General features: G+C 39.0%; 1 protein-coding gene across 5 annotated transcripts in view; it reads right to left on the bottom strand.

The window, feature by feature from the left end:
- LOC133657336 (disrupted in schizophrenia 1 protein-like) overlaps window positions 1-14,382 on the bottom strand; it is a 189,672-nt gene that overhangs the window by 69,405 nt on the left and 105,885 nt on the right. For all 5 annotated transcript variants that reach the window (XM_062058538.1, XM_062058537.1, XM_062058539.1 and 2 more), the window contains exon 14: window positions 8,848-9,036. In XM_062058538.1, the coding sequence (XP_061914522.1) occupies window positions 8,848-9,036 (189 nt within the window). The remainder of the gene's footprint in view (window positions 1-8,847; window positions 9,037-14,382) is intronic.

Genomic DNA, 14,382 nt, shown 5'->3' with positions numbered 1-14,382 from the left:
CGACTCATAATAGGAGCCTTTTGACTCTTATATATGGTGGGACTCAAGGTATGGCCGCTCATGTGAACTATCCTTACAACAATTAGCATGGTATAAGATGGACAACTTATGACCCACATTGTTCCTTTGCTCTCTGTCCTGCCTACGAAACCAAAAATTTAGGTCAAATGATAAAACAGGGCGTAGCTGCCGCTGATTGGACCTATACGCAAATACCACATTTTTAATTATTTGGGTGGTCTGTTAAAAACATAGCTATTGGCTGCAATTTGGACATTCCTGCTGTAGGCTACAAGGAGCTAACAGCTACACAACAGCTGAGCTAAAATAACAAATTTAAGCATATCAAATATTTATAGTTGCTTATTACATACACAAAGTCGCAGAGAGACAGAAGTCTGTAGAAAGTATTCAGTAACAAACGTGTCCGCATCATTAAACTTTCTACCACAGGAAACATACTGAACAAATACAGCAGTTAATGTCAGACTATAATCTGGGATACCTTGTCTATCAGAGACATGGTTAAAACCCACAACACCTTTCGTTCTAATTAATGTCCCGGGGAACAACATTACAGAAAAAACAGATCGAGTGACAAAGGGGGGAGGAATTATGATTTATGAAAGGGAAAACATTGAAAGTAGATCAATTTGAGTATGTTAAAATTTAAATTACATTTTCCTCAGAAATGTATTTCAAGGTAATTGTAGTATACCGACCGACCACAGCTAAAGACATTTTTCTCGATTAATTTTCAGACATCCTCAAACAGCATAGTATGAAAGAAGTAACGTCATGGGGGACGTTAATCTGGACTGGTTAAATAAAACACGTAGAAAGAAACTTAAGGATATTATAAACGGCTTCTACATGATACAAATGATAAGCAGCCCTACTAGAATTACAATTGGATGACAAAAATCAAAGAGATCATCTGTAAATACACTAATACAAAACCAGAAAGAAGAGTGCTAAAATAAAAATACCTTGGATTAATAAAACAATTTGGATTCTAATAAGACATCAGGACTCAGCTCTCATAAGAGCAATTATAACAGGTCTAAATACAGATCGTATGATTTTAAAAGTTTGAGGAACAAAGTTACAATGTTTATGTGGAAGTCTAAGGCTGACTTTCACTTAGAATTAATCAAAGCTGCAAAAGGGAACATTAGAAAGTTATGGAAAACCAGATACAAACTTGCGGGAAGAGAGCAAACAAGAAACAACACTATAACATTAAATATCAATGGCGCTACTATTGCAGACAGTCTGGACATAAGTAATAATTTTAATGAACATTTCATCCAGTCTGTACAAACCCTGAATAAAAAGTCCCTCAAAATCAGTGCAAATAATTGTCATTTATTCAAGATGGACTAATTTTAGAATTAACAAATGAAACAAAGTTAAACAAAATCTTCACTGCATTATCAGACTCACGATCTAGAGATATATATATGGGTTGGACACTATCTTCCTAAAAACATATAAGGATTGTATTATTGCTCGTATAACAACAATTGATAAATAAATTAATAACGGAAAACACTTTCCCTACCACGTCAAGAAACTGCTACTATAATTAAATCCATAAAGCAGGAAATAAAGAAGACTAGAACATGTACAGACCAATTAGCCTTCTCCACGTTATAACAAAAGGAACAGAAAATTTGAAGTTAAAAAGTGGCTTTGGAGCAATCAAGGCTGCTCACACGGTCACTAAGAGGGCCATTATGTTGACACATCAACTTAATGTGTAGTATATTTATCCATGAGAGCATTTTTGTTGTGTGTGAGGTATGGCTGTTAAAATCTTGGTTGTTTTTACGAATGATGACAGATGTGAACAAGAGCATGTATTGTCTTTGTGTGATGATGTAAATAAGGTGTGGTTGTATTGTATATTAAGAATATGTCCATGAAGGGGCATTTTATGACTTTTCTTAATTTGATTACATGCTACAGTATGATTATTTTTTGATTAATTATTGATTATTATGAATGTATATATTTATTATGATTAATTAGTGTCATAATTTTATTGCTTGATTTTTGGATCCCTTTAATTTAGGTAGCCAGGGACTGCAGATGGAAAGTAGCTATTTAGATATAATCTGCTACAGAACATATCTGTTTCTGAACTTAATGTTTCTGTGCATTGTCCCATCATAGATAGATTAAATTAAATACAACTATTTAGTGAATTATTGAGGCCACAATAATTCACTAGGTGTTGTAAAATATCAAAGTACTATTGCAAAAGCGAACAGTGACCTCAAACATGACCTGTCCTCCGCCTCTGTTCTTGCTGCACTTGACTATCAGCTGCCTTTTCTTTTTCCTGGATGTTTCTGAAACTACTACTACTACCACTACTACTATTACTATTACTATTACTACGACTAACACTGTCCCTGTTTCAGGGACAGAGGGGGGAGGTGAGTTTGGATTGGGTCAAGTTTGAGCGTGTTGAGGTTTTATTTAATCGATATGATCAATCCGGTACAAGAATAAAGGAACGTAATGATTTAGATTGACAATTGCAGTGGTTGGCGGAAGCAACCCCAACCTCAAATGAGAATGCCAATTCAGTAATTAAATGTTTTGTGAATGATCTAATATCCCGACATGGTTTCTCCAAAAAGATTAGGTCAAACAACGGCACCCATTTTAAGAAAACAGGTTATCATCTTCAGTCACAAGATCAGCACTTCTCAGGACCAGCAGATTCCTAGGAAGGCGGAAAGACCATGAGACCAAAATGGTAAGTTTGCAAAATGTAGAATTTGTGTGCCAGTTCCTCTGTGCAGATTTGAGGATGAAAGCAGCCACCCCAGATTCCCTTGCACCCGCTAAGAGGGGCACGGTCAAAGCCAATCCAGGACCAACACCCGATACCTGACTGGAAGGAACCGAGAGGAGAGACAACACCTTGGCAGCGATGACGAGAACGACTAAGGTTGCCAGCCAATATGTGTCCGTCAGGACTCCAGCAGCTGTGGAAAGAAGTGTCGGGAGTGCCGAAGCAAGCCGAGGGCCTGGACCCAAGCCCCAACGCCCCATACTTTTCCCCAGCCTTCACCAAAGCCCCCATGACCCCATACTTTTTCTCAGCTTTTCCCCAATTTCGGCCAGCACAGACATGCCATTAAACAGTCTGCCCAATGGACTGAACCACACCCCAAGAAGAGACAGAGACAGACTGTTTGAGTGGATCTCTTTCTTCACCAAGGCAGCCAAAAGCCCAACGAGGTGTCGGCAGGCCACCAGCCTGAGGCACCACTGAGCCATCTATACGAGCACTAATCGAACATGGACTCATACAAAATTCAGTTGTGTGTTCAAAATCAATTGGTAATTAACAATATCGGTAACTACATTCATTGCAAATGCCGGAAAAAATATGTTTGCAAATGTCTTACAGTCATAAGTCTATATACATTCATCTATTTATGTTCAATGATGTTCATGATCAAAGTATTTGTTATTCCTTTACTAAATCAAAGGGTAGGCCACTAATTGTGTTCTGTGAGATGGTTTTACTGCAGGCTGGTAACAGCGATCGCTCTGAAGGAGGGTCATAGACGGAATGTTTGCCTCGTATAAAAACATTGAGGTTTTTGCCTCTATCTGTAGTAGAGATTTAACTTAGTGGTCTACATCAGAAATTGTTTTGGTCCAGGGTCTTAAGACCCTGGAAGGCGGGTATGTAGTAGAATTTCTGACCTTTGACCTTTATTTCATGTCTGTCAAGAATGTATGCTCATTTTGATTTCTCTTCTATTCTGTGTCCCCGGCCGGGTGTGGGACAAAAGTGAATTTTAAGTCATGCCAACCTGTCTACAGAATGTGTTGACTGTCTAAAGGATTCGATTTGTTATGGAACAGATAGGGAAAACAAAAAAGACATTGACGCACTAACAACAGAGATAAGAAAGGGATAAAGTCAAACGAAGAGAGTGTTTTGGTAGCCATTATTCCATGCGCGCCCGGGGGAAAACTTTCTGTGTGCTCGACAACTCAACCCAACCATTGTACCATTTGATTATGAGTAAAATAAAACTCTTGTGTTAAATCTACTTTGGTTCTCATTGACAACCTGGACTTTCCACGACAACTCAACCCAACCATTGTACCATTTGATTATGAGTAAAATAAAACTCTTGTGTTAAATCTACTTTGGTTCTCATTGACAACCTGGACTTTCCACTACAACACCATTTGACATTTGAGGCCGCCATATGCAGAAGTTGTCTGAATGATAGATACATAAATGTATCACACTTTTCCAGATACAGGAATAAGCAAATACTCTCAAACTCTTGTGTCCACGGGTCAGGAAAATCAGGAGGACTTCTTCAACAGACTAATCAAGCTGAATGAAACATGGGTTCATCATTATGATCCAGAAACTAAAACCCACTTGAAGTAATGGAATAATTGTCACTCCCCACCTCAAAATAAATATTGTATCGTAACATTAGTAGGCAAGATCGTGCTCACAGTCTTTTGGGACCAGCGTAATTTTCTGTACTACAATTACAGGGACATACTACACTTCACTGTTGCATAAAATGCTCTCAACCCTTAATAACTGGAAGACGATGCCCTGGTTTTTGTTTCCTAGAACGAAGAACCATGTGAGTTTTATCTCGTTCCAGCCATTAAGTAATTTTTTTAATTTTAAGCAGCTCTCAGACACTCAAGTACTTATTTCCGAGGTCAAGTAAAAGCTTTTGACGCAACCAGCAGACTTCTAAAGGCAAGGACTTAACAGCTGCATAAAGTGTTGTGTTATGTCACCATTGGTGGTATCAGTGAAGAGAGAGATTAGTAACCTTGCCAAGTTGGGGCGATGTGGCTAAGATGGTAGAGTGGCTATCCAGAAACTTGAGGGCTCCTGGTACAAATCCAGCTTTCGCCATCCTAGTTACTGCTGTTGTGTGCTTGGGCAAGACACTTCATCCACCTTTTTCCCAGTGCCACCCACAGTGGTAAATAAATGTGAAAACTTTTTTGGTGGTGTTCGGTGAGGCCGTAGGTGCAAATTGGCAGCTACATTTCTGTCAGTCTACCCCAGAGCAGCCGTGGTTACAAATATAGCTTACCACCATCAGTGCGTGAATGTATATTAGTTTCCATGCGCTTTGAGTCATTAGAAAAAAGTGCTATATAAATCTAATTAATTTTATAATTGTTATTATTGTAAGTTTCATTACCCCCAAACCATTAAGAGGGGGGACTCTTTATGAGAACCTCTCATAAGTAGTAATGTGTTTTAAAAAAGTCCTGTATTTACTGTATACATGAGAAAGGTCTGGAGAAACGGGGATTAGATAGATACATACAAACCAGAAGGTGATAATGCCAAAGACGATTCAGGGTTTGTATTCCTGTCACTCACACGCATACATTAGTGACCTGGAGAGATGCAGCCGCTTGAAAAAAATGTCTCGAAAAATGGGCAAATTAGCAAACAACAGAGAAATTAAGATTATAATTCTGCTCGAGTGCAGCTGGGATAGGCTCCAGCCCCTCCCGCGACCCGAAGCGGGACAAGTGGTAGATTATGGATGAATGGTGGTCAATAAAGCAGAGTCATCAAACTGTCAAGCATCTGAGAAATATGATGTCCTTTTTTCGGATTATCAATTATAATCTCTGCAAACATGATTTTTTTTAACATATCAATTTAATTATTTTTTGTTTTTGTGTCATAAAATACATAATTCCCAAAAGTGTCCTGACAAAGAGAGTTCCACTTCTATTTGGGGTTGTCTTATATTCTGATCACTTTGGTAAATTATTGAATATGTTGAGATAGGCTCCAGCACCCCCCGAGACCACGAAAGGGACAAGCGGTAGGAAATGGATGGATGGATGGATGGATGGATGGATGGATGGATGGATGGATGGATGGATATATTTTAGTACTTCAAGTTTGAAGCTGTTTATGTCTTCATCAAGTAAAAATAAAATATCCGCTTTAAACAGAATATACAATCTGCATAATTACCGTAGACTTGTATTAAATAAGCCACACCGGAGTACACACTGTCTCCACTTCCTCACTTGATTGTCCTTATTTCTGGGGGTAATTTACCAATTTTGTCTGTTGTTCAATTATTTATTTGCAAATTTAACATTACTCAAAATCTGTCTTTGGACAAATTTATAGTCTCAGCTGAGAGTCAAACCTCTGGCTGGGATGGATTTGCCATTCATCAACACTTGGGCCAATGGTAATTAGGGGCAAAAGTCCAACTCCCCACCCTAAACACTACAAGGCGTACAAATGCTGCGACACTCAACAAGATTTCTCGTGTTGCTTAAGAGCATTTGTCATGACAATGCCATTTTTCAAGGATATGCATATGTTTTTGCATTATGTTTATGTGTTTGTAGTATGTTAAGAGTGTGCTCGAACTACCTCAGTGGCCACCTTGACTTTGAAGGAGACAATCATTTCTAACCCCATCCAGCCAAAGAGCGGTAATGTGTGGTTTGTAGATTCCAGCAAGCGTGTGCCAAATCCTTATTGCCAAGTAGGGTGACACTTTAATGCGCCCCTTGCTTGGTGTCAGCAACACATTGAGAAAGTACTGCTGATGACATATTGTGCACGCCCACTTGAGCATTTAAGCAACGCGAAAAACCAATCATTAACTCAACGATGCGTCCCACAAAGTGAAGTGTCACCACCTGATTCCTGAGTCTAGTCTGAACATCCTACTGAGCTTCTTTGTGTGTCCATCGGAGCAGCATTTTCCTTACTGAAGCACAACATGCATTTAGGAATCATTGATATGATAACATATTTTTTCAGATTGCTGCCGTTGTCAAATCTATGTCTAGTGATCAGCATGGGTGTTGTTGAGCATCCAAAATCAGGTAATTTAATCTTTAAATTACAGTGATACGTACAATTGCAATCATAATGAATAAATCAGTCATTGACGTTTATGACTAATGTGCGAATTAAAACGGCCAAAACCTTACAAAAAAGAAGGTGCTTGTAATATTTAAATGATGCCCCCTAGTGACACGTTTAGACCAAGATAATGGCTCAACACTAATGGCCAGGCTGTAACCACTAACAATCTTGATAACAGAGGAAGTAGATGACTGATTGAACACACGGGGCTGCTGCTGGAGCTTCAGTACCTACACTAGTGTCTCGTCACTGTACCCATCCCCCTCTGCATGCTCCCGCTCATAGAGCGAAGTGACCTTTTTAGAAATATGCCTGTGACTGATGGATTGGAGGAGCACTGCAGGCGGTGCCATCAAAACCCAATGCCAGGAGGCTAAACCCCTTAAAAAGCAAAGGATTTCTTTAAGCGCCATTGAGGTCTCTTCTAGTTAGAGCTTGCGCGAGCGTTGCTATACGTCATGTGTCTGCAGCCTGTGGCTCGGAGGTAATTGGCTACTTCACACAATCTAAAGTGTATTTCCCCTAATTCACACCCCTCCTGTTTTTAACAGCTGCCAATCCTGACGCAAACCCATTTGAGTCCCCAGGCACGGATGACAGGTTTCTCGATCAATTGCAAGAAAACTTACTCCCAGCATGGAGCAACATCAAGAGAGGACTTCCGTTTAGAAAAGAACCCCAATGTTTCATTTCTCTATTCATATTTAAAGAGGTGTTTTCTGTTGCAAATCAGAGGTGGTTATGAAAAATACAACAAAGGCCTTTTTTGGCTCAGTGGTCATTTCTAAAATACTAACTCAGCATGAATATCATCAATCAATCAAGGATGATTTTTATAACCCTTAACCACAAATGTCTCAAAGGGCTGATTATTATACAGTATACATTATACATTATGCGTCATTTATCATCAATATATATGACAAGTCAAAACTAGTTATCCTTAGAAATGCATTTGAATGTTAAAAGTTGATGTCAGTGAACCAAAATGTTAAAGAAGGGAATACATGCAAGACAATTGACGATGTTTGTTAGCACGTTAAGTCAAATTGTAGCAAAACCCAAAATACCATGCAAATACAAGCCCTAAGATACATTTGTAGAAGCTATTGGCAGTATTGTGGATGTGATAATGGTAATCCAACTAGAGGCTCGGTAAGCGCTTTTAGGCAGGACATCAACATGACATCGTCACCAAATTATGTATTTTCTGTGTCTCTGCTCTTGCATGACGATCTTGAAGTAAATTCAATGTTTCAGAACAGATACGTTTTATGCTAAAACACATAATAGAAAGCACACCCATCCAGAGGTGCACTGTTGATACTTAGGTTTTTCCCCTGTCCTGCTTGTCATTAAGAAGATACATAATTAGATCCATCCCTCCATCCATCTTCTACTGCTTGTCCCTTCCTATCCGAGATATTACACTAAGTTGCCATGCCACCTATAACACAAAGCTGAAATGCCAATGTTATTTTCTAACCCTAACCCTAATGTTATGATTGGTTTTGCACAAAATGTACCAAGTGCAAACGGCATCCTTCAATTTTCCTACAGTACATGGGGGTGGCCCTTCGTGGAAAACGTTTGAAGACAGCTGCATAACACTCCCACTCGACAGTCTGTATTAAAAAAAAAATCAAATCGGTCCAGCCACAGAAAATCACCTTATGCTCAGGTTCAATTAGTGAGTGCTCTGATCTTTTTTTTTAATGTAGAGCCACAATCTTTATGCTAATTGTTATGTTCATAAAAGCCTTGCTGCTTTTTATAAGTCAATCATGAGCGTGCTTAATATGATGGATTATTTTTTTCCCCCCAGTCTTTTCCTCTTCCTGCAGCCGCCTTCCTTTCTTCCAGCCTCCTGAGGGACAAAAGTCTAATCTGAGTGCAGACAGACTCACCATGCTGCGCCTCCCTCTGCTCCAGCTCCTGTCTGAGCTGCTGCCGCTGCTCCTTCATCCTGGCCAGCTCCTGGCTGCTTCCTGAGCTTAGACTGTGCAGCCTCTTGGCCAGAACCTCCAGTCTCTCTTGCTCCTGGTACATCGCTTTAATTTCAGCCTTCAGCTCCTTGGCACTGCTGAAGTCATTACCTGCATGGTGGTCCACCAGAGAAACATTATTGCATACACCTCTCACCTCTAATGGGTGACTTAAACATGACTGGTGCAATTAAGTAAAGCTAATAGTATTGGTAATGGCTAGTGGAAAAACTCATCAATAAAAGTGGAACGCTCACAGACAACTAATATGGATACAGAGCTAACATCTCAACACAGATGGGAGGTTACCAGTGCAATAGATGGTAAACAGTGTGCAGCTTTAGTGTTTATGGATCTAACAAAAGCATTTGACACAATTAATCACAACATCTTAATTAACAATTTACAACAGTACAGCATCAGAGGGTTGTTCTTAAACTATGTAAGAAGCTACTTAACCAACAGCGAGCAATACGACAAGCTAGGGGAACTCACGTCTACAGCTCTAAGTATATCCTACAACATAACCCAGGGTTCAACACTGGGACCAAAATCATTCAATTTCTACACAAACATTTATAAAGTTACAAGGGACTTAAAGTTAGTATTATTTACAGATGACAGGACAGCATTTTGTTCAGGGGACAACACACACAATCTAACAGAAGAAATAAATAACAAAAACAGACTGTCTGTGAATATCAGTTGTGTCACTAACACGTAACGCTGCAATAGTTGTGATCTCTGGAAGCGCAGACTTGATGAGGCGATGTGCAGGTAAGAGTCTTTTAATCATAGCAGTCCAATAGTGCATCAGAGAAGTGCACTAAAGCATAAGCAAGCAGTTTACAAAGGTCACAGTTACACTGGCAAACATAGTATAAGACTCTTGCAACACAATGCCACTTAACAACATTTGCAGTAACTAAGACAATCCTCCAGGCCTGACTGGAGGGAAGGCTGGCATATAAGGAAGCCTGATTGGCAACCACACCCAGGGACAGGTGAAGAAAACAGCGCTCAGGGAGACTGACAGGGAAAAAAACGCTGACCAGGAAATAAACACAGAACATGGGAATACCCAAGAATATGTCAGACGTGACAGGCCGAGGTCAAATGAGACAATCTTAATTTTCTCATTATATGAATCACAACCTACTTAATTATTCATTTATGTGAACTGTATTATTTATTTATTTATTTAATTTGTCTTACAACTTGAACACAGGAAGTTGTAAGACATTGCTATTAAATGGAAAAGTGGTAGGATTAAATAAGCTCTGGTTTGTTCTATTCTTTTTCAGACATGTTGTGATGAGAAATTAGAAATATGTGATGTGCCATTTTGTAACCATATGCCTGCTTGAAATAAATCAATAACTTAACTATTAACACTAGCAAACCCAGCATTTTCTTACACCTACTATCCTGCCCGGAGAGTGCCAAATGGCATCACTGGGGTAATTTACAACTCATGGGGGACTTTCTTATGTACAAAACACAAAACCAGTGAAGTTAAAAAATCGTAAATAAAAACAGTTCAGTTTCATTAGGCGGTCCCTGAACTAATGGTGTTTATTGCCATCCTCCTCCTGTGGGGGATTGTCCACCTTCCGTCACTGCATGACGCATGGTCAGCAAAACTGGGAGTGCCCCTGATCAACAGGATAATGGCTCGAAACCGCTTCAAGGACATCATGCAAACACCTACGCTTCGATGACAAGGACAAACGCGACTGACTGGTTTAATGCAGTCTCTGACGTTTGGGGGTCTTTTGATGCCAACTGCATCCATTCTTACAACCCGGCAGGCACGTCATCATAGATGAGCAACTTTTTCCAACTAAGACTCGCTGCTGTTTCCTGCAGTACATTGCAACAAAACCTGACAAGTTTGGCATTAAGTTCTGGGTGGCATGTGTCCTGAAATCCAATTATCTGTGCAATATCAACCTATATCCCAGCAAAGCTTATGGAGCTGTTTATGGACAAAGGAAGAACTGTTACCACAGACAATTGTTTTACTTCATTGTCATTAGCGCACCGACTGCTCTGCCAGTAAACCACCCTTCTTGGTATAGTCAATAAGATTTGCCGGGAGCTTCCAGATATTGCAAAAAAACACTTTGGACCGTGAGGAATTCACCATATAAGTGTTTTTAACCTGTGATGCCACACTGACTGTTTATGCGCCCAAACAGAGGAAAACTGTCTGCATCCTCAGTAGCATGCACAGCTTGGTAGAGACTAGGGATACCCGAGAAAAAGCCCAAAACAGTCCCTGACTACAACAGCCTGAAATGCGGTGTGGATGTCATGGACCAGCGAGCTTGCACAGTCTCATATGGCAGCCAAGGAGACGAATACGGAAAACTTTTAGCAACAACCACCCACACTTGATACAGGGAAAAAACCATTGTGTTGTGTTTATTGTAACAAGTTCAAATGTGGCAAATGCAAAAAGGAGATGTTGTGGCAGTGCCAAGTGTGATCTGGCAAACTCTAAGCAATACATTTCACAAAGATGCAAACATAAATTGACCTCTTACTAGAACTACCCACTACTTTCTGTTGTGATCACAAAAGTGGAAATGTCATTACTAATTGTTGAACACATAATGAAGTTATAATTTTATACATGAACATTATATACATTAGGTGAAAACTATACGATTTTTACATTATATACATTAGAAAAAAATGTACACATGTATTGCAACATGTGCAACCTGACTCGTGTTACTTTACAATACAACTATTTGCAGTGGCGGGCCATGCATTTCTCACCTAGGCCTTCAGTGATGTCCTACGTAGTCCGACTTCACCTTTCAAAATACCGTAATTTATGTCACGACATGGACACGGCTGGAGATACTATACAGAAACACACTTGCACACTACTGGGCATTGAATCCCCGGTCCATTTTTCGGCGCATTTAACATTCAATAAACCCGCTTCAGCAATTAAAACATACTGTATCTTAGGTGGTACTGTCAAAATTAAAATAATTGTATAAAACAAATGAAACATGAAAAAGTTAAGAAATAAAATATTTGAACTTACAATTTGTAGAACCCATTTGACGCCGTATGAGCCAGTGGTACCGTCGTAGTCGGTAATAGGCCATAGGCGGCTAATTCGTGTGAAAGTCGCGGGCAAACCATTTCGGCCGATGCTTTGTATGGCTGCGGTGCCACTTCCTGTTTTCGCAACTTATGATTGGATTCTCACTTGGGACTCCCAAGGCCAGCTAGAAGATCTTACTGACAACAACTAGTGATCTGATTGGCTATCGCAATTGTCTATCAACTTTATGTGTCCGTTCACTTACAGTGCACAGACGCCAGCATTGTTGATTCTGAAGGCCCTGGGCAGATTTCGTACAGCATGGCAACATAAGCTAGCTGAATTCTGATTGAATACAAACAAAAACTAAAAACAACAGCGCTGGAAGGAGCATAATATGACATGAAGAGAATATGAATACATTTAGATATTTAGGGAAAGTAAATTAAAATTACTTTTATCTTTAATTATGATCATGATTTCTGGCTATGTTAGGCCAGCAGAGAAGTCCTTACTGGCCCTGACAGCACACCACTGAGTATTTGTGTAGATGCTGTATGGGAAGACACAAAGCAGGTTGTACTTCCTCAGGAGACTGAGACTAATGGCCTTACTATAACAATGGAGACAAGCTGGGTTGTACACACTCGCCATTTGGCACCACCTTAGGCATGGAAGGTAGAAGTGCCAAATTGCACCACTCTGGAGGTTCAAGTATTAACGTTGAATGCAATCCTTTTCAGGATAATGGTCAACCTCTGATTTGTAGGAAATTTAATTAATGCAAACTTTATAGAAAATATTTTAGAGACAATTAAATATTTCTAACTATTACGCAAGTGCAGGACCATAATGACGCTTGAAAGAAAGTGGTATGCATGCATGAACTTTTTCAATTCCAATCACTTTAACTATAATGCAAGTGTAAACAAAAGTTAACTTAACTGCTTGTATGGGAGGAAAGTCTCTTCACATTAAGACTGTGATACACCCATTTTCTAACATGTTGTTTTGTTTGTACTATTGGTATTATTGTCATCTTAACTTTGCTTTAGCCATATTGAACGGAGTAGCCAGAACAGAGGTGTGTGTGGAGCTTTCATACAGTATGTCCTAATCAGTCCCATGTCTGTTTTTTGCCAACACCAGTGCCCTTTTGTGATGACATGACAAAACAACTAAAGCATAAGCAGCAAGGATAGTGGTGTTTATTATTAATTGTCTCAAAAGATAGGCTAAGTCTCAGTCCACCCACCAGATTTTTGTGCCACTTGTCATTAGAGATGTTCTTTTAACTGATCGGCGATCAACTGACAAGCTCCCTCAGCTGTGTCCCATTGTTTACATGGCTAAAGATTGTACTCATGTGACAGATACCCTCAAAAAGCGATGCATGCTCACGAAGAAGCTACTTCCATATGCAGGAGGTGCAAATGTGAATTCCAGGATTGTATCTGTCTTGCCAGGACACCGGCTTGAACGCATTGTTTATACACAGTGCATTAGATACTGAAATTCTACGAAAATACTAATCCTCACCATGATGCAAAATAAACTCCAAATAGTTTCTTCCAAGTTTATCACTGAAGGACTTGAGCAAAAGGAATGGCTAAGGATGCTAGACACACACACACACACACACACACACACACACACACACACACGCCGAGCAGTGCGACACAAGAAGCTAACCACTAAAGCTTCAATGTAAAGTAGAAGTGATCGATCCAGATGTTGACGCTATCGATACCTTGTATGGTATTATTATCCATCCATCCATTTTCTACCGCTTGTCCCTTATGGGGTCGCTGGGGGTGCTAGAGCCTATCTCAGCTGCACACGGGCGGAAGCCGTGATACACCCTGGACAAGTCGCAACCTCACATATGAATGATATTAAAATGAGTACATTGATTTTTCTTTATTGTTCATATTATTTAAAAAAACATTGTTGGGTAATTTTTGCTGTTGTTTTCTTACTCAGGGTGTAAGTCTCTGGATTTGGAAAGGTTTGGAACAAAACCTGAATTATTTAAATGGTAGTTTTAGTCTATTGTCGAAGGTAGAGTATATATATATACATGCGTATACATAATATGTATGTATGTATGTATATATATATATATATATATATATATATATATATATATATATATATATATATATATATATATATATATATATATATATATATATATATATATATATATATATATATATATATATATATAGATACACACACATATATATATATAGATACACATACATACATATATATATATATATATATATATATATATATATATATATATAGATAGATACACATACATACACATATATATATATATATATATATATATATATATATATATATATATATATATATATATA

This window comes from Entelurus aequoreus, linkage group LG09, assembly GCF_033978785.1.
Source record: "Entelurus aequoreus isolate RoL-2023_Sb linkage group LG09, RoL_Eaeq_v1.1, whole genome shotgun sequence".
Lineage (NCBI taxonomy): Eukaryota > Metazoa > Chordata > Actinopteri > Syngnathiformes > Syngnathidae > Entelurus > Entelurus aequoreus.
Note: the sequence above shows the minus strand (reverse complement) of the source record. Positions and strands in the feature narration are given on the sequence as shown.